General features: G+C 40.8%; 1 protein-coding gene across 4 annotated transcripts in view; it reads left to right on the top strand.

Moving 5' to 3' along the window:
* Positions 1-26,863, top strand: part of PLXNB2 (plexin B2) — a 249,335-nt gene that overhangs the window by 130,307 nt on the left and 92,165 nt on the right. For all 4 annotated transcript variants that reach the window (XM_085218291.1, XM_085218311.1, XM_085218302.1 and 1 more), the window contains one exon: positions 4,507-4,575. In XM_085218291.1, the coding sequence (XP_085074417.1) occupies positions 4,574-4,575 (2 nt within the window). In that variant the 5' untranslated portion in view covers positions 4,507-4,573. The remainder of the gene's footprint in view (positions 1-4,506; positions 4,576-26,863) is intronic.

Here is a 26,863-nt window from a genome sequence, read left to right as displayed (position 1 = left end):
TATGTAGTCTCCTTATACTGAAATGAAGGATATTCAGAAAGGCTGAAGAAGCACAAATTCTTGGTTTTCAGTATTGAGTTATGCTGGTCTTTTTTCTTGTATTATGTCTGTAAAACTCAGATTTTGATCTGAGACTTTTAACTTAAATGTTAAGAACATAAAACTCCAGCATGTGTGCTTTTTTCTTTTTTCTTTTTTTTTTTTTTTTTTTGCCCTGCAAACTACAGGAAGAGAAAAATGAAAGGGCTGAGTGAAAGTGGTGGTTCTTTTGAGGTACATCCAGCAATATTAAACACTTCCATCATCATGTTAATATTCTGTGAATTTTTGCAGAGGAGATCAGGGCTTTTTCATAGCACATAAATTTGTGGACAAAAGTATGTGAGACTGACTGAAAACCAAAGCAAAAGAATTTAAACTGTATTATGTGTAAGCATACTGAAGGCAGAGCTATGTGGAGCAGCTTCAAGAAAATGACAATACTGAACCTTAGGTAGCCAAGTGGAGGAGATATAGAAAGGAAGTCAGTGATGACTTTGGAGATTCTACGCTGTAAGTGAAGCCAGTGTCTCTGAGGTCAAAGAGGTGTAGAAAGCAGGAAGAGAATGACCAGAAACAACGTAAAGTAGGGAGCTGAAGGTAAGGAGAGATGCAGAATTAGCTGAGCATTGTAGTATAGTAGTATGTTAGTTAATTAGTGATGTAAATACTATAATGTTTGGGGTCTTAAGCTGACATTTAATAACAGCCTAAAGTTTTTAATAGTAAATTCTACATCCTGTTTCCATATGGATGTGATCTCAGTGTTGTGACAAAATGAAATGTGAAAATCCATTTTCAAAATTAAGCTCAAAACAGAAACACTGAAAGTGTTATTTTATATGCTCAGGACTATCGAGTGCACCATGCTTGTTAGCTAAACAGCCAAATAAATGTCCCGTGGGTGTATAAATGCCTATATGAAAAGCATTTACTCAATATGTTACATATAACTGAAGCTCAAGGGAGCAAGGCCTGTGTCTGGGAACCGGATAGCACAACTTTCTGTCCCTGACCCCTTTGTGCCCTTTCTAACAAACCGACAAAAACCTCCCTCAAAGAAATTTGGATTATTTTTTTTTTCTTTTTTCTTTTTTTTTTTTTTTCCCCAAAGCTCTAGAAGCAAACAAGCAAAAATAGCACTTAAAATGTTTTTACTTAGCACTGGGTGCTCAATCAGATGAGTGCTGTGTTTGTTCCTTTCAGTGTTCAGAAAGCCACTGTCCTTCCAGGAGATGCTGCACTGGGGCTGCACGCAAAATGTAAATGCAGCTGTTCAACCTCAGCTAACCATGTTTTTGAAGTGACAGTACCTATGACATTCAATCTGGATAGAGAGGCACAGCTGCAAGATAAGGTATGGGGTGCTTGCAGGATAGGGAGTTTGTATGCAGCTGTGCTGCGTTATTTACATGTCCTGACAGTCTTAGCTAGGTTACATGTCTGTGGTGTTCTTTGTCCTAGAGGAGTCTTCTGATTTGAAAGTCAGAAATTGTTTTATGTGAGAAAGGTAGGAGCAGTTAAATGCATTCAGATTGGGATGGGACAGGATAAGAGCTAAATGTGGTCGAATTGCACTCATCTCTACTGTCCTCTGAGGGTTATGGAGGAAGAGGATGCTCCAAAGAGCAGTTCAAAGACTGATTCCTTCTTTGGAAGATGATCCATAGCAAAACCTTCTCTCCTGAACCAGTGCAGAGAGAAGGGACAACATGACCCCCTGAGATCCTTTGCATCCTCTGCTGTTCTGTCAAGATCAACCTTGTTAGACCAAAGTTAACTTGTGTGAGCATCTCCTCATCCCACACTTGCTCTGTTTGTGCTCCTGGTTGCTGTCAGCTTTAAAGAAAACCTCACTATGTTTTCTAGGTACTTTTGACTTTCAGTTAGCCTGCAAGAATTTCCAGCTTAAAGATTTCTGATAGGAATGTATATTTTAATTCCGGTAGTTCAAGCACTCACTTTGGGCTGGCCAGCTGGCCAACTCATGCCATGGAAGATGTATTCCTTGCAGTGCTCTATGTAAAATACTGAAAAAGAGCTGTTGTGCTACAAGCAGAAGTTAAAAGGAAAAAACTAAACAAAACCAGAAAGCTTTGTGGCAGATGGTACCACTGACGTCCATCCAAACCTAGCCAAAGCAGCATGCCGGCTAAGAGCAGAGCAACCTGGAAAATCTGATGACTCAGTTTGAATAAGTAGGGAGACAGTGAGTAAGATTTCTGGCTTGTGTCCCAGGCCTATTATGAAAAAGGATCTGTATATTATAGCGTAGAAAATTGAGTACAGTTGGGTGGCATCATTCTCTGGCACAGCTAGTTACCAACCATAGACTAAAATGTTAAGTGTACACATGTGAGAACTGACGCATACACAGTCTGATTGCTCTCTTTCAGTTCCTCAGTTGTGGTTGAGCCTGTTTTCCCAATAAATAAAGTTTAGCAGGATGTGTACTTTTGTTACTGGGAGTATAACTGGCTGGACACGACTGTGAAAGCTCAGGATCTGATTCCTTTTCCAAGCTTAGCCAAATTTCAATTTACAGGCACTTCTGTTGTTGCAACTGCAAAGCTGAGGTGTGAGCCAACTGTTCTAGAAATGCCTACATCACTGTTTAGTAATGCTTGCAAAAAACTTCTAAAGGAGAGAGATACAAAGAGATGTACAAAGAGAACTTCCCAGCTGGATGAAATCTTGTTTCCTTGTTGACTTACCTCCACCTCCTTCCTTCCTGATGGTTGTTGAAAAGATCATTTTCTTTCATACCCCTTGCTCTTACTTTTACGTCTGTATTTTCTTTCCATTTCTGTGCATATGTTGCACCAGATTATTTCCATTGTTAGTAAGACATAGAAAGCAATCTGTTTCCCTTTGTCCTAAATCCAAGACTCTTGCCTGTCTCATGGGTTGGCCACTTTACTTAAGCCTCCCTTCCCGTGCTGTCTCTCAGATCCACTCCAAACCTTCTCTTTACATTTAGGTGCTGTCATCCAGGTGATGTCCAAATACCTCACCCTGCTCTTCTCCCATGTTTCTCTCATCCCTTCTTTATGAAAAAAGAGAAATCCTGACCTGAACTCTTCTCTTCATCCTGATATTGTTTACTTCTCCATCTTCACTTCATGCTTCTGGTCAAAGATCCTTTCACCTTCTCTCTACATCTATCTGACCACTATCCTTGTTTCACTTTGCTCTGTTTTACATACCTGCTCTGTTTTACATACCTGCCTCTCTTCCTAGTACAGTCACTCAGCTGTCTTGGGTGGAAAACACTTCTAATGGAACATGCAAATATTGAAGCTAACAGCACTCGTCATGGCTTTACATCTCACAGTTTTGCTGAGTATCTTTGTGAGCATGCAGGTTCCTCAGACTGCTTTTCATTGGGACCTTGGCTGCTTCCAAGCAATTTGTATTGTCAGGAGGAGATGAATGTATGGAGTCCTAAAGAATGTGTTACCACAGCAACTAGATATGGGGAATGCAAACAAGAAATTAAGTCCCATTGAATATTAATGAAATAAGCACATTTCAGTACTGGGCAGCCTCAGGGCACGTGGAAAGGAAAATAAAAGTCCTGCTGAGGTTTATTTCCTACCTCCCCAGGGAGCCAGTGTCAGGCAAGTCTCAAAGTTAGCTTCAGCTGGCGCTGAGATGAGATGGCTTGGAGATGAAGGTGGTGGATTTGCTGAATGTTTGGGTCTTTGCTTCATGCTCGACTTCCATTTGATGATCTTTTAGTGCCTGTGTTGGCATTTCATGTGAACTGCTTGAATGGACATCATATTCTTTTTACAAAAATGTAGTGATAAATATCCGTATCTAAGAACCAGGTTGGGGCACTCAGCACTCACTACAGGGATTGATGTGGGTAATCTTTAAGGACAATTGTCATCTTCATATTCAAGTTGAACAGTCCAGATTAATAATATTTTTTAATCACTTTTTGCCATATGCAGTAATGTTAAATAGTATCAGATGGTATTTTATCCTTCCCTAGAGGGACAAGCACTGTTTCTCTTCCATTCTTAAATGTTTGATCGTAGGAGGTGCTGAGTGCTGCCATTGATAAGAGCATGTTCAAGTTCTCACTAGAAGAGTGCCAAGTCATACAATATCCCATCTGTAATGCCAGGCATTCTTTCTGGTGATATATCAGCTGAGCTCTCAGTTCTGTTGTAATTAGTTGTACATTTCTGAGCAACTGTCCATCTGATTTATAATCTCAGTAGCTACTGAAATGCAGAACATTACCCCATTTAGCCTCAGGATTGAAAGTTATGGTGTGCTAAAACTGTGTTTTAAATGCAATAAAATTGACTATATATAAACAAATTATAAGTTTATGGGACACTATAGATGATCTTAAAATCAATATTTCAAAGTTCATAAATTTAAGATGATTGAACATCGCTTAATGAATATGGATATTGTTTTAATCACTGTCTTATTTTTATTTTTATTTAGTAAGAAGATTAAACACTGTCCTGGAAAATAACTTGTCTGTAGTGAAGACGACATAGTAGAAAAGTGAATGTAAGTATTTCACAGCATCGGGTGGCAATTATTTATGTTTGCAAGACATTGATATTGATGCTTTTGTTATTGACAAACTGATTTACTAAAATACCACTTAACGTAATACTTTCCCTATTATGAGAATGCTGGATCTGAACATTCTACATGTCTGCATGATGTATAAAGTATCTTTGTGCTTTTAAATGCGGGTCTGTAGGCAAGGTATACCTAAATGCTATTAACTGGGCCATGTCCAAAGGTATTTGCATGCTTATGAACTGCTTGAAGGAGAAATGCCAACATTAGTTGTCACTAAATGCCCATAGAAGAAAAAAAAAAAAACAGCAACAAACACAACCTAAAGTAATCCTTAAGTTCTGTAACACAAACACATTTTCCATTTCCAGAAGAAATTTGTCTAACTTGGGATAATGCATCCACTATCCAGTATTTTTCTGTGTACTTGCCCCAAATATATGAGCTGATAGTAGAAGATTTCACTGTGCATTGGCAATTCAATTTGGGATGAAATGCAGCGCTGCAAGTTCCAGGCTAAGTACATCATTGCTCACTTGAGGTCACTTTTTCAAACCTGGAGTCAATAGTTCTCTAACAATAAGAGCTTTGGTTCATTTTCTAGACCCTTTTGAAACTGTTACTTTGCTCTCGAATAACCCATTATTTTCCTTAAAGCCATTGCTTTCCCTAACTGTATTTTATAATAACCTGAGCTCTGTAACTGTGTGTGGGCATATGTACGTATGTATTTGTGTGTGAAGCAAAGACCCGTCTCTGGAAGTCATACCCCAGGAGGTTTCGAGTGTCTCTTGTGTGCAGAGCAGGGAGAGTCATAAACTTCTAGCTGCCACAGATTTGTTCCAGTACTTTTTTTGTATTACATTTTTCCCACGATCTCACCTTCCATTTCCCAGAGCTTGCCTGATGAGTTTGGGAGCAGTCAACTAAGTCTTTCCAAATGCTGGATAAAGTACAGAATTCATGACTTCGATGTCAAGCGGGATGATGATCTTCTCTTAAATGTCTAACATGCTGGAACAGTTTTAATTCTAGGCTTTGGGTTTTTGTAAACTTGTCTGCTAAAGTTACTGACTGACTAATAGCATCAAAACAGTGAGGTGCTACAGGAACATAGCAAAATGCTATCTGTTCCATAGAGTTGTCTGCTGATTCTGAGTTGTCTGAAATAGAGATCCCACAATTTGACAACACTGTACCTAAGGTAGGGATTTGCAGACTAGACTGTGCATTGGCTCTCTACATCCCTAGTATCTGGCCCAGCTTGAAATGAGTATATGCCTATTAGATATAAAATTAAGTCTTTAAAACCTCCCGGTAGGAATTGAAGAAATCAAAATAAACAAATAACTAATTTTAGCTTTAGGATCTCTGGAGTGCTCTAGCCCATGGAATGTCTTGATCACGTGTGTATGATGAGTTTGTCTTTGTACAAGTTTCCCTATAGTTTCTTTCACATTATAGTTACCAACTCAGTTTTTAACTGTTTCACCTGGGAAACATGGGAAAATGTTATCATCAGTTCCCTCAGAATTATATAACAAGCAAGATAGTAAGGCTGTCTTATTTGTGCTTTTTTTTAAATGCTTATTTAGCAAGCATTTGAGTATAAGTTGAATTCTAAACATTGTATTGTTTCATATGTGTGCATATATGAAAACAAGTAAAATATGTGAACTAAAGTTGTGTTTCAGATCGTTCAGTAGTAATAGACAATGTAGATGACATGATTACTGCCTGGTCATGAAACTGGCAGAAGAATAAACCCATCCATGCAGAGAGTTTAATACCTTGTCCTTGATGTAAAAACAGATATGATCTCCAGTAGATCTTATTTTTCTGGCATTTTAATTTTGTAGAAGTGTAGATTGAGTTCCTAATTGAGGAACTTCTATCTGATCTGACTTTTGCAGTTATCAGACATGAAAATTAGAGTTTTATCCTTCTGAACTCCAGTAACTTTCAAATGTCAATTGGTTATTGAAAATGAAATCTTAAACTTGGATTTGAAGTACATTTTGCAGAAGAGCTGGCAAGATTTGGGCTTTGATTACCTATAGAGCCAAAAAGTGGAATAAACTTTCAGAAACAGTCTCTTCTCCATTTTTTTCCAAAAAACTTCCTGACTGATCTTTCACAGAGTTGAAAGCCAAAGCTGAGATACTGGAGGAATCTGGAAAATGTTGTTTTGCTTTATTTCTTCACCTGGTAAAGAGGAAAGACAAGATCAGGAGTGATGTTGTTATTGTTGTTGTTTTAAGTAGTAAGGAAGGCTGGGAAAAATGTATAATGGACTGGAGGGGATGATCATCTGATCACATTATGCTGGTAATAACCTTGAAGCAGTGAATGAAAGCAGGAGGAAGTGGAGGTGCACTTTAGGGAACTGGGAACAGGCAGTGTCAAGTAGAGCACAGATAGGATGGTGCACAGAGTGGGGGTAGAAGAACACCCAGCCCTCATCAGATACCAAAATTAGCTTCTTGCTGCGTGTCTTGTCATCTGAGATTCCTGGAATAAGTCTTTAACATAACACTGAGAGAGTTTTGTTCTCCATTCTCAATGGTAGTTACTATGCAAAATGTGTGCACCAGCACCAAAAATAGCCTGGTTCCAACACACTTGTGAAGGGTGAAGACCATGTCATGTCATGTACTCACACGAAGCTCTGCTTCCTGGCAGGCAGGTTCTTTCTGGGAAGTCTACAGAGATGCTTTTAGCCTTATTTGTTTATAAAATAGTTGCTTAAAAAGAATGACCATCCTCCAAATGTCCACTTTCATCCAGGATCCAGCTGGGGATTGTAAAACTAATTGTTGTTCAATAAGAACTTGGCTACTCTATCATGAAAACTAATTCTAGGCAGCCTTTGGGTAGCATGGTAAATAAGGCATAGAGCCACGCAGGATAATGAGGAGAAAAATAAATATTGAAGAGTCGCTAGTTCATTAAGTAATGTCTGTACTGTGCATGAAATAAGGCAGGGGAACTGTGCAAAAAGCCTCTCACCATAGGGACTATCATAAAGGGTTCACATAAGGAACTTTACTTCTAGTATTTTCCTGCTTTTAGAATTTAGCTTTGTTACCAGTACACTCCCAAGTTCTTTAACATAGCAAAATTTGAGTGACCTCAATCATGCTGAGCCCCCAGAATCACCTAGAAGACCCCCTTTTAGACAGAAACTACTGAAGCACTGGGTAACAATTTTTTGTTTGACATCTCCTGTGTCTGGTGGGCACCAGATGGGAATGAGATGTGCAGATTGCAACGTGCTCTCACAGAAGTTTTGCTAGTGTCACCCTAAAACCCAAGTCTCTAAACAGAGTTTGAGGGAAGTACACAGGATTTACACCTATCTACGTGCTTTTGCCTTCCGTCATCTATCCCAGGACGTGTTGTCTGTGTTTTTTCTCTATGGCAATACTGTCTTTGTGTTGCCTGGCTGACAGTAAAGAAATTACCAAGGATGAAGAGGAGAGGATCACACAGTGCTGCCACCACTTGTAGCCTCTGACACCAGGTCAGGCTGGAACCATCATCAGCAGGAAAGCCCTGTATAATGATCTCTGGGGTGTGCAAAGCAGCACATTTGGAAATTTATGCTTCTACTTTCCCATATGCTATCAAGTACAGTCTTTTATTTCACTCTAATATGGGTTTATATTCAGTGGGCTATTTAAGGCCAAATGTCATACCTTTGCTCCTAGATCTTTGTAACAAGGGCGCCCACGAAGGATGTCCTGCCCTCATTATTGAGCATGGGAAGGCTGGGAGTAAGGCAGCTCCGGCAACAAGCCTCTGCTCACTGTCTCTAGCAGCATTCTACACAGGTGACTTATGGAACAAAAGAATCACACAGCTTTGGGCGTGCTTCATGTCACTGACTACAGATGAAATTGGAATACTGTTTTGCCCATATGTTGGCGCTTTCCACCTGTGGAGAAATGAGGCAATGCTTTACCAGTAATTGCAGTGCTTGAGTATCTGTGGTGTATTATAAACTTCTCGTATGTGTCCTTGTGACCTGTGTTGTAGGAAATACCAGTAGGTGAACTATAAAGGAGATGTTCATTACGGGGAGTTCCCCTTCTCCCTGTGTTCAGGAACATTTGATCTCAGGCTGCAGGCCTGGCTATGAGACCCATAGGAAAACAGATTCCTCCAACAAAATGCAGACAACTTCTCATGCCTCTGATTCTCCAAAATTATCTCCCAGGGAATATGTAGAAAAACAAACAGTAGATTCTTTACTATTTTAGGAGAGGGATGAAAACAAGTTCAACTCCAAAACTCTAGCTTTTTTAAGTGCAAAATGACCCTTGCTTAATTAATACTTGACAAAGCACTTTAAAGACCGAAGTGTCAATATTAGCTGATTCTCACGGCACACCTGTCAGGTAAGTAAAAATTATGTCCATTTCCAGCCCAAGAAGTTGAAATAATGCCTAATATCATGTTTTCAAAATTGTTGCCTACTTAATTCACCCACTTTTTCCAAACTCGAGCACCCCTAAAAATTCTGGATCTGGATGCTGCATGTTGCCAAGTGCCAGGTTGGCCTCAGGCCCCTGCAATACCCAGAGCTCAGATCATAAGGCAAGAGGTTGTACGGTTCTCAGTGGAACTGCAAAATACTTGAGGTTATAGAAGGGCTTGGGAGAGTCATAGTAATGAATTTGTTTTGGAGGAAAAGTGTTTAGAAAGCAAGAGGGTGTTCAAAGTGCAAATAGAAGTTGCATATGATGGCATTAAGGTTTTTACATCCTGCTGTTGCTTCCATTAGAAATGCAGGTTACCTTGTTATTTCTGCCACAGCTCTTTCTCCTTTTGTTCCAGCATCAGCGGAATGGTATAACTGGGCTGGAGGACAAATATTTGCCATGCTGTTCAGCAACAACCAAAAAGGAGAGGGGATTGGGAACAACTGCTGCGTCCCCTTTCAGTATGCAGCACGACTTGTTTCCAAGCACTGTTTTAGTTGGAATGAGGCTGGCTTTCCACTGCGTTGTCCCTCTGAACAGTTTCTGTAACCTGTTAGCTCCACTCAGCGTGTTAATGCCCAGCCCTGAATACTGCACAGAACTCAGCAAACAGGGTTACTTTGGTCCCGTCTGTTCTCACTCTTGCATGAGCAGGTGGGGGCAAACAAAACAGCAGCCAAAGGCTTTTGGTGGGGGGTTTGGCACTTAGGAAGGGAGAAGTCTGGGCTACAAAAAGGTGCTGATGGCACAGGCTGAAGCAGGACTGCACGACTGAATTGGTGGCTGGCATTGTCCCACTTTCACATTCAGAGAGCTTCTTTGCTGTCTTGCCCTGCTCAGACTTAGTGCTGCTGCTAATAAAGCCAGAGGAGGAGCGAGGGATTAAAACCAGAAAATGATGACTCACCCTCCCAGACCCTCCCCACTTTCAGTCCCCACTAAACCACCGTACCTCACCAAAGCCCCGGTGGCTTTTCGTTTATAAATAACCTTGTGTTTGAAATGTTAAAATGTGTACGCAGGGATTAAAGGGATATGTGATGCTCCAGCATTAAAACAGCCCAGACCTCTTCAAGGGAATTGTGAAGGAAAATTAAAACATAGTTATTTTTGGCAAGGACTGCTGCATCCTGTGGAGATCAAGAGAAAGCACAAAGCACTTTACCCAGTTCTAGAAGCAGAGCAAACAAGCTGGGTGTGCTGGAACAGGGCATCACATCAGTGCTTTGTGCTGCTGAAGCGGATTGTGAAGTTGTGGGGTTATCTCAGTTCCTGGGGAATGCATGGAGGAGATTCACAGAGAAATATCGATGGAAGGTACCTAAACTGTACTTCTTTTCCTTTCTGTAAATGTTGATGAGCACAGCTGCATTGCTACCATCCACTTTGTTACAGCATCTGAGAATTTACTGCGTGAGGTGCATGGCCTCCTGTAACACTTAACTCTGGTGAAGCACAGCCCATGGGATGTTGTAGAGCAAGCAGCTGTGGTGCCCCTTTGGAGAACACAGGAACATTGATGTTGGCACCTGGTTTCTTGTGTTCAACAACTGAAATCAAGAATTGTCCCCACTTGGAAAAAGAAACACGTTGTAGTTCAGATGGTTGGAACTGTTGTGAATCTGTTGTCAGCATTGATTCTAGCATTGATTCTGAAGTTTGAATGTCATTTAGTGTTATTCTCAGATGCTACTTTAGCTTTGTCTCCATAAACCTTTGATTCCGGCCCAAAGTGAGCTCCTTCGAGTGGCTGCTGGTGGTGGAGTTGGTAAAATCATCTTTCATCCTCTTCTTTTCAGGTTTAGGTGAGTGAGCAAGCTCTGAGGGTCCTGTTCTGCTGGTTTCCTTACTGACAACATTGCTGTCATTGTCTGCTTGCTGACACACTGCAAGCATCTGAGTGCTGTGCCTGTGGTGGCTGCAATTGCTAATAAATGAATAATTTTAGGACTCCTCATTCCCTTCAGACCTAATTAGTTTCTGGCTCCACCAATCCTGCAGAACCCAAAAGCGGCATTTTGTGGGGTCTCCCTGCCCATCCCCGCACACCAGCTGCCCTGTGGTTCTGCCATCGGGCTGTAGCAGCAGTCTCTGCCTCTCAGCTTCCTCCATGGGATCTGAGCCCATGGCTTTCAGAGCAGAGCTGCAAAACTGCATTTGGAGCCCTTGTACTGCTGATCCCTTGAGGTTGGATGCAGGAATGCTCTAGCTGCAGGGGGTTACAGGACTCCCCATAGCTAGCAGTCTGAGCACGGGGTGTGGGAGTTCTGCACCATTCCCACCCATCATCTCATTGCTGTACAATAGCCATATTGTTTAAGGAGTCGATATGCGTGACCTGATATATTGCTTTGTTAAATGGAGACGATTCACATTAGCACCTTGATTTGTATGGAACACACCACCTCTGCTGCTCCTCACCTTTGCTGTTACTCTTGTGCTAGCAAACGTAAAAAAAATGCCCTGTGTTCACAGGGTGCTGCCTTCTTCATGCTGTTTGTATGAATCTGTTTATGAGCCTGTCTTGTGTTCCTGTTTTGTTTGTTTTTCTCCGTTTTAACACATTTAAATGTATTAGTTGAGAAAAACCTTTTCAATATTCTTTAGTTCAATTAATGTTATATTTAATTAAAGAGTTTAACAAGGATTAAATATTTGTCCTCTAAATAATGTTTAGAGCTAAATTCAAGGCAAACCTCAGCCTTATTTGATTCAGTTAATCCAATGCATGCAAAAAAACCCACATTTAAAAACGCCTATTCTTTTGGAAATCTAGGCAATATGCTAGTGTCCTGTTATTGTAGCACTCAGTCTGATAGAGCACAATGTCATGAGATATGTCAAGAAGTAAGAATATCTCGTGCTAGGCATCAAATTTCTTTCAGTCAGTAAGTCAGTACAGTAAAGAGAAGTCCTCCAGAGGTGCACAAGATACAGATTTGTTTATCCTTGCTGCTTTTACTTAAAATGACATCAGTTTAATTTGTGACTAGTTAATGAATTGTATTAAATTACAGTTCCTGGGAATTTCTGAGTTTGCAAAACATTGTAACTCCAGTGTTTATACACAGCTGGTGAATTCTTTAAGACCTGTCTGGAAATTTCCAGACAGCTGAAGGGACCTGCCACTGTTTTCTTCAAAGCCAGACTTTCATTTTCAAAAAGCAGGTTTTTCAGAGTTTGTTCTCTGTTGCGTGAACCCGAAGGAAGGAGGAAAGTGCTGGTTGCATTGAGGCAGGAGGTGTGCATAGCTTTGAGAACTCTGCCTGGTTGTTATTCTTATATAAGCGCAGAGCTATGTATAACTTTATTTCTTATTAAAAAAAAAAAAATAGTTTCCCAATTGTGTGGAAGGAACAAAGGTATCAATTGTGAGCAGTGTTACGGGGATTTATGGTCTGACCTGCTCTTCCTACTCTTCTCTCTTGAGCCATTTCCTTCTATGATCCTCTGACATGTGGTCCTGGGGACGTGGCGAGGGGTGCCAGGCTCCTTTCACTGAGAACAAACAGCTGGTATGTGGCTTTGGCTTTGTCATCATCTGCATCGGTTGGGCATTTGGCTTTTCAGAGTACTCATAGGGGGAAAAAAATGGTCACGATACCATTTCTGTTATGATGAACAAGAACATACATTGGAGCTGATGTCAGGGATGGTGGAGTAGTTCCTGAAATCCTTCAGCCCTTCTTACATTCAATGCCTTTGGAAAGCATAAGATATCCCGTCCATACAGGAGAAACCTATCTGGGCTGGTTTGGTCTGTTCTCTGAAGTGGCAATGGTTGCCAATGCTTCATCACAAGTATCCAGAAACTGAGTGACTGCTGAGAAGTCTGGTAGATCTCAAAGCCAAAAAGATGCTGAAGAGGCAAGGTGTGTGTGGTCAGTAACTCAGGAGTAAATGGATTTATTGCATTCCTAGATTTTTCATACCCTTGGGTGAACTAAAATCAGACCATCCATCCACATATGAATTCTTCAGTTGATTGTGAATTGAAAGATATATTGGGTAGCATTTGTTTATAGAGGCCCAAGCTACAGGATATAGATTTTATCTGATGTATAAATATTTGTGAGGCTACCCTGGATTTGCTTTGCAGGATGTGTATGTTTCCTTCTTGAGCTGCGCCACATGGGAGCCTTCTACCTGTTTGCATGACTGCAGATGTTGCCTAAAGGAGTTCTGTGCAAAGAAGTTAACTCTCTTAGGGGAGGTATATGTGAGCAAAGCTTTTACAGCTGGGGGGCAAGCTATGCTGAGAGAAATGGGTCTTTGAAAACATGTCTTTGATGTATATATAGGGCCTGGAGGAAGAGAACAAGTAAGTAATGTAGACTGGGGATGGGAACCAGTAACTAAAGAAAGGAAAGCATTCCCAATACATCCATTTTGCACGACTTGAGAAAATTGAATGTACTGACATATTATTGTAAGCAAATCTGGTATCCTGAAAATAGTCATCCTATACAAAGTAGGCATTTATTCTCACAAAAGAAGAATGAGCAGAGATAACATCCCCTCCCAGCAAGCCTGCCTGTTTTCTCTGACAAGGCGACAGCTAGTATTTCTTTCTCCAATTTTAGGACACCTACTGAAGGTACATTCCCTAAATTGTGTCAAGACATATCTACATAGTCGCTTTACTGGACTCTGGCGCACACTGATGCTGCACAAGGTTATTTTGTTCTCCAGTCCTCCCTACCTGCTTGTTTCTACCATTTCCATGGGTGGCATAAGGTGTGCAACCACACCTCAGGTTTGAGCAAAGAGCTGAAAACTAACTTGACCAGGAGACAAAAATTGGGTAGTTCCTGCCAGAGCAGCTCCATGAGTGTGTTCACATCTTCTCTTGCTTGCAGTACCATCCCAAAGCAGATGCTTTCCTTTCAGTATCTTCTCTCCATTGATGAACAAGGTATCAGCTGTTCTGCCCAGATGTTAGGCAACACGTAACATTTATCCAAGATCTTTCTTTGAACTGAATGGCAGAGCAGCCTGTGGAGAGATGCTGTCAGATCCACTAGATAAAACTGCAACTCTGACCTTGTGGGACAGTAGAGGAAAGAGAAGGTGTCCCAAGTGAGGTATTAGGCATGCTGTGATCTTCCCCTTGTGTCTCTTAAGCGGTGACAGGAGCCTTGCCTGTGACTGCAATTGCTGAATAATTGGGGAGAGGAAAGGGAAGAGAAGGGGGTGCAAGTCTGATGTTTTGTGACACACGACTGAGGCAAGCATCTCTGCAACGATGCTTTTTGTCATGTTCTGCCAACTCCTCTTCTGAAGTTGAACTACATTTATTATCTTTGGCATTTCTAATACATCTAACATTCTTGGGCAACGTAAATATCTGACAGCCCCTGTGTAGTTAATTCATCCTCGTGCTTTAAAGAGTTGCAGTATCCTTGTAAAATATTGTCATACACAAATAGTGGGTGGCATGGTGCCTGCTGTTAAAGTGAGGAGCGTAGAGCTTTTTAAGTATATTCCCTTGGCAGATGCACAGCACAGCTTTCCACCGTGTTCTCTGGAAGTGGTTGGAATTGCACTGGGGTCTGTTCTTTTCCATTCATTGGCCCTGAAAAATGCATAAACATCTTAAAAAAGGAAATTTGAACAAATTGATGTCGTAAGAGAAATCTTTATTGAAATTATTGTCTGTCAGTGTGTGAGTGATGCTGATAAATAAGATTACCAAATGATTTTGTTCACAACAAGTTTGCTTTCATTATGGGTGAAATATGCAAAATAATATCTAAATAAAGACTAAGTTAAGCTGTTAAATGCTGCTTCCGGGAGTAATCAGACATTTTCTGGCTTGTGCTTTGATTTGAAGGCTGTCTGTCAGCCTTCATCTTTATGCTTGGTAAATAAAACCTCTTCCCTGAAGGGATCAAGGTATGAGAGAATAAGAACCATAATATTATGCCTACCGCAATCAGTGTTTTTGTAGGGATCTCATTAAAGTTCAAGTTCTTTTCCTGCAAGGGAGCAGAAATACTAGTATATGTAGCAAATAAATCAGGCACTGTTAAAGGAGATCAAGAGTGTTTATGTCTAAAAGCTATAGCACTCCTATTCAGGAATCAGCAGCTTGCAAAGTCTCAGAAAGAGTAAAAGCATATGGAATAAAGGGGCCCAAGTATTCCAGGAGCTGTTTGAGGAAAAGGCAGCCAGCTACAGTCAGTAGAGAGAAAGCAGCTCAGCAGTGCCTGCCAGCTCACTGGTGCCATTTACTATGCCTGTGGACAGCAGCAGTAAGTAGTAGATTTTCTGGAAGTAATGGCTTTTAGTTCACCTCCTTGCCTGGAAGCTGTGCTGACTTGTGGTGAGGAATAGTTTGTTGTGCATAGTTTGTGATTTTGCACAGGACATGGGCACCACTGTGAGATGTCCCTGTTGGTCGGAGCTGCCTGGGAGCTCTGCCTGTAGTGGCAGAACTGCTGCTGTGTGTGTGAGCGTGCACAGGAGTGGGGCAGAGGCAGATGGCTATCAGTGACCAGAATAGTTGGTAACCCCACTTTCTTCTTCATCACGTGAATATTGCAGAAAGGAGAAAGGCTGAAGTATAGGGAAACTGCTCAAGACTGTTGTAAGCAACTTTGAGGAGAGAAGGAGCTTAGGATAAGAAAATATGGAAAGTGATGGTTAGATCTCTCCCTCAGCTCTTCCTCCAGCCAGCAATGATTAGTCCTGTGCTGATTTGAAAACCAGACAGCTGATAGTCTGGGGAAGCACAGAGAATTCATCTCATGACTGGATGTCAAAGCAAGATTAATGAAGGAAACAAAGTTAAGAAAGACGTGTGTATAGAGTAAAATGTTGCACATCATGCAAATAGTCATTGAAGGATATTCATATAAATGGGTATCCTGTGGGTATCCTAGGGCTGTGAGAATGTGAGTACAGTAAAGAGATCAGGCTTTCCAGAACACCTTCCAAGGGCATTAGTGTCAGCAGAGCACATTAGTTGGGCTTCAGGCACAACCCAAAGGCAGCAGGTAAATTGCTGCCTGTGGTCCTAAGTGGGAGAGTGCACACTAAATTTTGAATGGCAACAGAGCAGGGCTGTTAGGTGGTTACTGCTGTAGAATCCAGTAGAGGCTTGATGAAAGCTGAAGTGGATTTGAATGAAAAGCTTGATGCTCATTCAGGATGTGGCCATTTTTCCTAACATGAGTGTGTACCTAAGCTACTCCAAAAGTAATGCCTCCTATTTATTTCTGTGGAAACCAAAACATGTACAAAGAGAAAAGTAACACTGTCTGCTAGAGTAAATTCTCAGCTACAAAACACTATTTTTCAGTGTAGTCACCACCACTAGCTGTGCATTTTCACCAGCATTGAACAAGAGCCTGCATGCCATGCTCATAAAAATGTGCACCAGCAGAGGTGACCCACTTTTTAATGGCGTCATTTTTAGGAAAATGTTGCCCACACAGTCCATCTTTCATCAGCCTGAACAGATGGAAGTCAGAAAGCACCCAGTCCGGACTGTATGGTGGGTGTGGAAGGACAGTCCAGCCAAGACTGGCAATATTCTCCATGGTCATCAAACTGGTATGGAGTCTCGTGTTACTGTGTTGCAAGAGAAGTTTTCTTCTTCTCTAGCCTGGCTCTGGAAGTTTGAGCCTTCAGCTTAGTCAGAATCAAAATGTAGTGGTCACATTTGATGGTGCATCCAGATCCCAGGAAATCCAAAAGGATTGTCCCTTTCCCATCCCACTGTGGATAGGAAAGGCAGTGCACATCACTTTACCCACTGAGGGCTGTATCTTGAACTTTTTCTTTAATGGGGAAGCGGTCACCTTCAGCCTCATGTTGGTTCATTAGGTCCTGACAAACTTGCATACGGTGTTCTATCTGTTCCTATGTGAGCATTCATGGAACACGCCTGGCGCAAACTTTGCAATATTCCAGCATTGTCACCACTGACACTTGAAGCCAACATTTAGCTCACTACACAGCTCCCTGGTCATAATCCACTGATTTGCTTGAGTGAGCTGATTGAGATGCTCTTCATTTCATGATGTGACAGCTGTGCACAGCTGTCTGGAATATGGCTTGTCTTTCACCGTGCTGTCACCACTGCTGACATGCACCACCCACTGCCTCACTGTGCTCACATCCACTGTTTGGTCTCTATAAATGTTCAGCAAGCATCAGTAAATATAAGGGTACAAAATTTTTTCGCATGGAGGAGTTTATTTCCACACCTTTGCTTAATCATCGCTTCCATGTCTGATGCCATTTTGTCAGACTGCCCCTCTGCTGCCATCTGTCACACAACAGCAAGATGTAATGGGATATTGGTGGGAAGGGTCGGATTCTACTGCCGTGCCACCAACATTCACCTCTGATATTGTGGGTCATCATCATAAAAATAGGAGGCATTACTTCTGTGTATGCATGAAGATCTAAAAGATGATGACTTGGAGAGGCTAGTTTCCATTGTAATTAAAATAAGAGATCCAGGTAGAAACAAAAAGAATACTGTGTATTTTATGAAAAGAAGCCACTGTACACAAGTGGCTGAACATCAACCAATGAAGGATTAACTGATTTCAGAGCTCTTTAGCGTGCAAAAGTGCCTGGCAGTGTCTGTTAATAAGCTCTGAGTGAAACACACTGCCTAATAGCGAAACATTGATTGACTTTCATTTGGTATTATTTCTGGACTGTGGCATATCTGACATGGCCCAGATTTTCAGTTTTAGTGTCTCTTCTTGCCGGTTTGTTCTTGTGTGTATGGCCATTATGGTGCAGTGCCTGACCAGATCGTGCTTTTGTATGCTGGGAGTGAAAGGACCATACGAGAGGTTTCTCAACTCTATATTGAGAGCTTGCATCACTTGACAGAGTGTTGCTTTCATGTTCAGACAAATTTAATTCTCTTTTGTTGAGTATGCATTAAGAGAGCATAACTGGCATAAGGGCCAACAGATGACATAAAGTATTTTGTGAGAATTTAAATTGCTCAAATACTGAAGAATTGTTGTATTAACTGTTTTCTTGGAATATTGAAAAGTAACGTTATGACCAAAATCTGACATTTACTTTTTATGTAGTAAATATTGCTGCTCTACAGTGTTACGTTATTAAAGACATCTATGTCATTTAGGCTGCATAGTTATCACTTGATCTCTGTCCATGCTGCAGAAATAAGGATTTTGCAGTACAGAAGCTGAGGATTTAATCTGTGCCAAGGAGCAATCCACAAAATGAGACAGGGTCAGAAATTCTTAGTTTTATTCACTAGATCATCCTGGTTTAGAGTTAGGGCTATGAAGACCGTGCTTCTTTCCTACAGACCTTTCAGTTCTGAATATATCAGTTTTCTGAAAGCTTTGGTATGGAAGTGTATACAGAATTTCCATGTTGCCTTTGCTTGGGTGTCGTTTCTTTGTCCTGCTCTGGTTCCCTATGAATTTTGAGTGAAGCTCTCTGGGGATCAGTGTGCTATAGATTGCCATGGCAACCCCCAGAAAAATGCATTCTGCAGGCTCGAGCGGCATGGCTGTTATCCCTGTGAGAGCTCTGATGGCCACTGAACTTCTGGACTGAGCTGTGAGAGGGACAGAGTCAGCAAATCTGTGTACTTTGTCTTTTAAAAACATTTCTCTGCGTAGTCTGAGGAACACAGAGTATTGTTCACTGAGGTATAGCATTAGCATCCAACATTTTCATAGCCTACTGCTGAGATTTCCCTTTGCAGACTGTAAATTCTTGTTTTTATTCCATATTGTACTAATACTGGTCTATTACGTCTTAACTCCCCTACAAGACTACTGTGGGAGCTATTGCCAAAGCAAAGACTGTTATCCTGGTAAAAGCTTAAAGATAGTTGATGATAAAATATTCCAACAAAGTATGTGATGCAGAGTTTAGAAGAGGTAAGTGCCCATATCCCTGCTGTTCCCACATATTTTCTTGGGCTAAAAATGAAAACATCCAAGGCAGTTATTTCATAGACAAGTATTTCTTGGGGGTTGGACTCGATGATCTCTGGATGTCCCTTCCAACCCCTATGATTCTGGATTCTGTGATTCTGTGATTTCATGGCTATGCTTGTAAGAGCGTGGTTTCTTTCCAGCACCAGGATTTGACTAACACTGGATAAAAGTATATTTTTCTTGTATGTTTATTTGGTTTTGGTTTTAGTACTATCACAGCCCACCAGACATGAAGCTAATAAAGCTTAGAGCAGCGACTAACTCAAGCATAATCAGAGAATGCCTCCACTTCATTTACTGCATGGGAAGTGCTAAACCCATCCGGGCGCAACTCATGAACTGGGACACGGAGTACACCCAAAATAGTTAACAACTAATGCCCAGGAGAAAAATATATTTGAAGTCTTCCTTTCTGGGAGTCTTCCCACCCCTATTTTTGGATACATACAGAACCAACGTCAAACTTAGTTTCACAACCTGCACCCTTGCACAATCAGATCTCCAGTGTTGCTCTTGAGAATAAAAATGGAGCAAGGCTTGTTCTCTCTTCTGAAATGTCTTGAACAAGGAACATGATGCTGATGACAGTGCCCTTCCCTTTACATCCCTTTACTTTAGTGTGGCATCTGCGTTTGTTGCGTTCCTCAGCTTGAGAAAGAAGGAGAAAGAACGGGAAAAATGAGATCTGGTTTTCATTCTGAAAGTGGGTTAAATGCTCTGTATTGATCACTGGGTAAAATAAACAAGATGATCCTACACCAGGAAGCACAAATTACCCAAACAACTCAGTACCCTACAAGTCAGCTATCCCTCTGTCTGCTCCTATAAATGTAGAAAGAAACAAGTGTTTCCTGCGCAGCATTGTTTTGTTGGTTTTTTTTTAAACAAGATAAGGAAGAAACCCCTTAGGGCAAAGACATCTGGTAGCAAAGCATTAGGGAGATAGGTGGAGATGGTTGCACTCAACAGAAAGCCTGAACTTGAGATTTCCGAATTCTTTGAAAAGTATTCCAGCTACAGAGCTGCTGTACAAACACTGCAGCATTATTAGCGTGTTCTCCATCCTCCACTCCCTCCAGCCACAGGTTTGCATTTATTTTTGAATGGAGGCGGCTCTGGCATCTAAGTGCAGCAATCCCCACTGCTGTGCTTAAGTGCTCTAAATCCTGGATTGAGCTTCTAGTGGAGATGAATATAATAGTGTTTAGTCTGAGGTTCCCAGACAGGCTTCAGCATGAGAAAAAGAGCAGAGCTGCAGAGTTCTGACAGTGGGAAAGGTAGTTTAGCTTCTATAAGACACAGAATTTGGGGGAATTTGACTGGAAAAAAAACAGAAAACTAATGGTATACATAGGCAGAAGATACGAGAACAGCACTCTGGTATGATGGATAAACCTTAGGAATGCTACTTTCATTTTTTGTAGTTAAAGGACTACGAATGGTTTATTCCATTAACATGGAATAAATTAGCAAATTTCCTTCTAAGGGCAATTAATTAATCTCACACATGTCTCTTTGAAAGAAGCAGTAAAATTATACGCTGTGCCACATATTTTAACCCATTTATAGGTTGTAAAACTGCAACAGATTAAGGGGTGTTGAAATGTTCCTGTAAATGCTGTCCAAAGAATACAGCGCTCCGTAAGTGACTCGGTGAAGACGAGCAAAGTTCATGGGTTATTTTAGCTTCCTGTTTGCCTGTGTAAAGTTCATCTCTTAAAAGCATGACTGAAAAACATATTCTTGCATTTTGGAAGATTCTCATTCCCAAGATTTCATCGAGACAAGTTTTTAAAATGTAATGTTAGGAAAAAAGGAATTTATTGGTGGTGGTTCTAGGCAACCACTGTATTGCGAATACAATTGACAGAAATGTAATAAATCAAAAAATGGTTTACCTGAGCCATAAGTTTTTAAACTGCAAATTTAAAAGAAAAATGTGGAAGGGTATGTGTGTCACTACGCTGCTGAATGCATAATGTAAACAGGATTAAATGACTGGGAGTTTGTGGAATGAACAGTTTTTAGAAGTGCTGACTTTCTACTGCAGCTTCCATTAATTGAGTCCAGTCTATTTATCTTCCTTTGTCATTATCACTAAAATTAGCTTGTTTACATTTTTGAGCAAGTTAATGGCATACTTAGTGCTAACTTGCGTTAGGCAGAAACAACGCAGCAGAGACTCAAACTGCTCCTTTCACCTCTCAAACACAGTTACTAGAATAGTGATGAGACAACTGATGCTCTTTGGAAAAGTTTCTTCCTGATCACAACTTGAGAATTTCAGCTCAAAGAGAGAGGGCTTCTGATTCTTCTCCTGTGCTGAGAGGCATAATGCTCTGGGGATACGCTACAATCAATCCTGTCATTTCCAGAGGGCTCTGCAAGGAAAGAAGGGCAGAAATATCTGAGAAAGCTTTTCTAGAATAAGAAACTTTTGATGTTGACCACGATTAATACTCAGCATTGTTTGTTACAAGTCTGTTTGTTCCTAAAAAATGTAAAGGTCTTATTTACCCATGAGGTTCTTGTACTAACTCATTTGAATGTATCTTAACTTTGTTGTGGAAAAGCAATTTCTGCCATGGCTAAAATGTTAAGTGGAAAAATACATTTTACTACTTAGAAGAATTCTTCTATTCAGCCCTGTTTCCCTACCTCAGCCTCCTTTCTAATGATGCTTTCACCTGGAAAATCCAGACCATGAAGAGAATAATGCAGCAGGTAACACTTTTAATCAGTGTAGGAAATATGGAACAGCAGGGAATAGATTTCCAACCGTGCAGACGAGGAAAATGGAAAAAAAAAGTGAAAGTTATTTTTTCATTTCTTTCTCCTTAGATTGGTCTTACCCGTGGGGCTTTTATGGTGCCACAGTTGCATACTTACCAATAATTGTTTCCTAATTCTGCTCCATTTCTACTCTGAAGCAGTATAAAATGTCAAGCTCCATGCAGCCAGTCAATTTTCAGGATCCCATGTGGACAACAGAAACCAGTGTTCTGTTAGTAATCTCTTAAAAGGATAATTTTCTTCCCATATCGATGTTTAATTGGATGGAATCTCAAATTTTAATACTACCTACATCGTTTGAATAGCCTTCTCTTTGAGGTATGAAAATGGAAGGGGAAAGACTGCTTGTTTGATAAGTAAGTTGCTATCTAATTAGTCCAAATTATGAGTGAAAAAAAAAACAAAAAAACCAAAAGTTTACTGAAATCATGTCAAGAGTCAAAATTAGATGACTTCTCTTAGCAGTTTTCCATATATACCACAGCATTAGTAAACTATGTATAAACAGTACTTGTGGTTGGGGGAGGCTGTCATCAACAGGCATTTGATGGGGCTGAGCATCGTGTCCATTATGTGTTGCTCAGCAGTGCACCAGCTTCAGCCTGCAGTCATGTGGTCTTCTGCCCTGGCTGCCATGGCTGGTTCAGCCTCATACCAGGGTGATATCACAATATAAAATAATAACTGTGGCAAGCTATACAAGGGCCAGCTGCACCCAGGGACAGCAGGAATCACAGGATTGCAGAATCACAGAGGTTGAAAGGGACCTAAGATATCATAGAGTCCAACTATCCTGCTAAAGCAGGTACCCTACAGTAGGTCTCAGAGATAGGCATCCAGATGGGTCTTGAATATCTCCATAGAAGAAGACTCCACAGCCTCTCTGGGCAACCTGTGCTAGTTCTCCATCATCAGTAGTCAGCTGTTTGTTATTAGTTTTTTTCTTTTATCATATTATCATAGAGTGGTTTGGATTGGAAGGGACCTTAAAGCCTTTCCAGTACCAACCCCCTGCCATGGGAAGGCTGCCCCCCACCAGTTCAGGCTGCCCAGGGCCCTGTCCAACATGGCCTTGAGAGCCTCCAGGGATGGGGCATCCACAACCTCTCTGAGCAACCTGTTGCAGTGCCTTACCACTCTCTGAGTAGAAAATTTCCCCCTCAGATGTAAGCTAAATCTCATATCTTTTAGTTTAAAACAATTCCCCCTTGTGCTATCACAATCAGACCATGCAAAAAGTCAATCTCCCTCCTGTTTATAAGCTCCTTTTAAGTACTGGAAGGCCGCAATGTAGCCTCCCCAGAGTCTTCTTTTGTCCAAACTAAACAAGTCTAACTGTCTTGGCCTTTTTTCACAGCAGAGGTGTTCAGGTGCTCCAATCCTTTGATCATCCTTCTGGGCTGCCTCTGGACAGCTCAACAGCTTTCTTGTACTGGAGGCTTCAGACCTGGATGCAGTACTTTTTTTGCATTATACTTTATCTTATCTTGAGCTAAACTAGGAATATTTTTGCAAATTTGTACTCAGCTTAAAAAAAAGAAAAAGAAAAAAAGAAAAAGAAAAAAAAAAAAAGAAAAAGAAAAGAAAAAGAAAAAGAAAAAGAAAAAGAAAAAGAAAAAGAAAAAGAAAAAGAAAAAGAAAAAGAAAAAGAAAAAGAAAAAGAAAAAGAAAAAGAAAAAGAAAAAGAAAAAAGAAAAAGAAAAAGAAAGATGCCAAGGCGTGCTGCCAGGAGTGAGGAGAGGTGCAGCATCTGTACTGTGCTCAGGGAGGTTATTAGGAATGAGAGGCATCATTCAAAAAACTGGTGTCCTGCTCTAATGAAGAAAAATTAGAAGAGACTCTAACTCTGGCAGATTGAATTTAAAAGATTGAATGCACTTAGGGAAGCTTAAAAAGGCATTTGAAGAGTGATTTACCAGAGTAAGCAAAACTAATGCTCAGAGCTCCTTTCAACATGCCAGGAACAAAATGCTCAGTTCACTGCAGAGCCATCGAAGGACTGGGATTTGGAAGGGCACTTGGAGAGGATGAGGCCATCACAAATATTTCATTCATTTTTGCTGCGTCCTCTTCCCTCTGAAAGAGACCAGGGAGCTTTTCATGCTTAAAGCCTTCGGGTGGGTGGGAGGGATGAGGATGCAGTGGCACAGGCTCAGCTGGGAGCCAGCTGGAGTTGGAAGTGCCTTATGTCTCAGGTTTATAGAAGAAAAAGATGAGACTTTAAATGCACAAAAAGAAAATGTCTTTGAGTCTCCAGATCCACACATAAGAGCTAAGACCTTTTTCCTCCCTCTGCTATCACTGGGCCCTGGCATCAAAGCTTTACCATGTAGAAATGTAGTGCTTCTAGTAATTGTCATGTAGCCATTAGGGACTTATTTCTAAGTTATCTCTCTCTATTATTCACCAAACTCTTTCTTCCTACTTTGTCTTCCACTTTAAAAAAAAAAAAAGCCACTGGCAAAGAAGACAGGAATCATGAAAAATGATATAAATTCTTCTGTAAGAAGCAGGATTTGGTAATTCCCTGGAATGAAAGGAAAAATAATGATGTGACAGTAGCAGCACAGTCCTGATTCCTCATTTATCTATTTCTGATTCAAATAAATAGGGCCCAATTAAGATAGAAGTGATTACAGCTAAGAAGGGGTAGGTTAGAATGCCATTTATTTCCAGATATCCTTTTGAAACAAATGGTCTCACCCAAGACCTTGCGACTGTCTTACACTGTGGTAGGAAGGGAGCACCACATGTGCGAGTGTCCCAGTACTGCATGCAGTGCAGCGTAAAGATCTCTAAAGCTTCCAGACATTCAACTTTCCTAAACAACATACAGCTTTTTTCAAAGAATGGTTCCCCTGCTTCACTGTGCTGGCTGCAATCCAGCCCTCATAATTACCTTCTGCGTATTTAAAATGTTCTTTTTATTTAATTGGACACGGTCATATGTCAAAAGATGTTGTTGTGTAGGGTTGGCGGTGCAGAGACAACAGGTGTCTTGTCACTCTGCTTGTTCTGGGTTAGATGAAGCAACTCCTATGTGCAGATATTAGTGTGCCTGTGCATATCACTCCAAAGCTTGTGAAGACTTAATAAATCAAATTCCAGTTCCAGTAAGTTCAAGCAAAGCATTATTAATAGAAGTGCTGAACCCCACCAGGCCAACCAGACCACTCTGGAACTTCTATATGAATATTATTATAATACTTAAGAAGAGAGGCCTGGCTTGTGCTAGAAATTATGATGTTGCCCGCTGGTTTAGGGACATTGCATGCTGCTGCCTGGAAGCAGTGCTGGAAGGGACAAGGACCACTGATTCCTTTACACAAAGGTGGTTGTTCCTTCCAAGTAGATATTTTTCCTCCTGTCATTGCTTCAAAGCTTATTCAAACTTTAATGAAAGGTTTTGTTTGTACTAGCAGTCAAATACCTACAGCACTTCCTAGAGCCCATATATCTGTTCTTACTACGCAGGAGGGACTCTGGATGTGGCCCAGGTGATGGATGCAGAGCATGGCATTTCGGGTGTCTGGCAGGGTGAAATCTAAAGCCCTCCAACAATGTGGCAAACTGCTCTGTCAGCAGTTATTAAACAGCTTCTCAGGATTTGACCTAGACTGGAAGGATATGAAAAAGACATTACAAGTTAAGAAACTTCTTCAAATAAGCAAACAATGTTCCTGCTGAGCAGAGCTGTTTTTCAGGGGGGAGGTGTTTGTTTAATCACCTAATTGACCAGCTGCATTTTTTTCCAGATGTACTCAAACTGAGCAATGGCCTTTGAAATCAGCAGTTCTATTGCCTTGGATTTATTGGGGATTTTTGTGTTGTTGGGTTGTTTTGGGGTATTTTTTTTGTACTGAAATGTGAGTTCTGTCCCACTCCTGTAGCTCTTCCTGTGGCAAGAAGCATGCTTTACATATTGGTGAGGCTGAACAAGATAGCCTCGCTTTGGTCTTTGAATTATAACCTCCTCACTGTGAACACTTGCCCTACTTTGATATTAAACCATTGCCTCTCTTGCTGAAGGCACTGTGCAGTGGCAGTAGATGCAGTTTAAATCCACTGCCAGAGAGCGAGACTTCATTAATGTCTGGAGTATTTGAATCCCACCGGTGCTGCTATCTTTTAGCATCAGGGATCAATTATTTCAATGAAATAACAAATACACCAAACATAGGCAGTTCTTTTGCCCATTCCCTTTCACAGGCAGATTCCTTGTCCCTGTGTCCTGTGGGTGGTCGTATCAAGGGGGTTTGTCCCAGGAGCTGGCCAGTTTCTCAAGACAGTTTATGACAGTAAATGATTTCTTCTCACCACATTCTCGTTTCATTCTTTTCTACAAAGCTTGGTGCTCTGTTAATGCTTTTACTTTCTGAAGTCTTGTCTGAATTCACACATTGGATTAATATTATTGAATGATTATATTAATTTAGCTGGATACTCTTATTTGATGTAAGCCTAATGGTCAAAATAAATATTTAGACTAATTCTATACAAATCCACATTTTAAGTATTGACTTAAAAGCCTTAATGTACCTTATTTCAAAATTTTGCTTGAAAATGAAATGAGATGAATAATAATAAGTAAAGTTAAATCCTAATCAAGTGTGATTATGTAACTGTATACTTCTACAGCCTTCTGGATATCACACCATGGGAGAAGCAGTGAAAATCTATGAAAGTTGAGTCTAAAAATGTTTCATCTTTGTTCTCTAAAGGCATTTTCTGCTTTCATTAAAATCAGTAGCAAGCTTCTGGGGATTTTTTAATAGGATGAGACTCTATGAGAATTTCTTGGCATTTTGATGACAGGGTGTGCTTTCAATGATCAAATTAGCAGAGAGCATGAGGTGATTGGGCATATACAGGCAACATGGACTAGTTTGCATGAATTTCCTTTCTGCACAGTAATAGTTCTTTCTAAATGCACAAAAGAAGCACTCTTGTTTACCATTTTTTAATGACCATTTATGGTTAGACCTGAAGCCACTATTGTTAATACCCTTGTTTTCCCTGCATTCAAATCCTTCCCACCGTGTT

Source organism: Meleagris gallopavo, chromosome 1 (assembly GCF_905368555.1).
Source record: "Meleagris gallopavo chromosome 1, MGAL_WU_HG_1.1, whole genome shotgun sequence".
NCBI lineage: Eukaryota > Metazoa > Chordata > Aves > Galliformes > Phasianidae > Meleagris > Meleagris gallopavo.
Note: the sequence above shows the minus strand (reverse complement) of the source record. Positions and strands in the feature narration are given on the sequence as shown.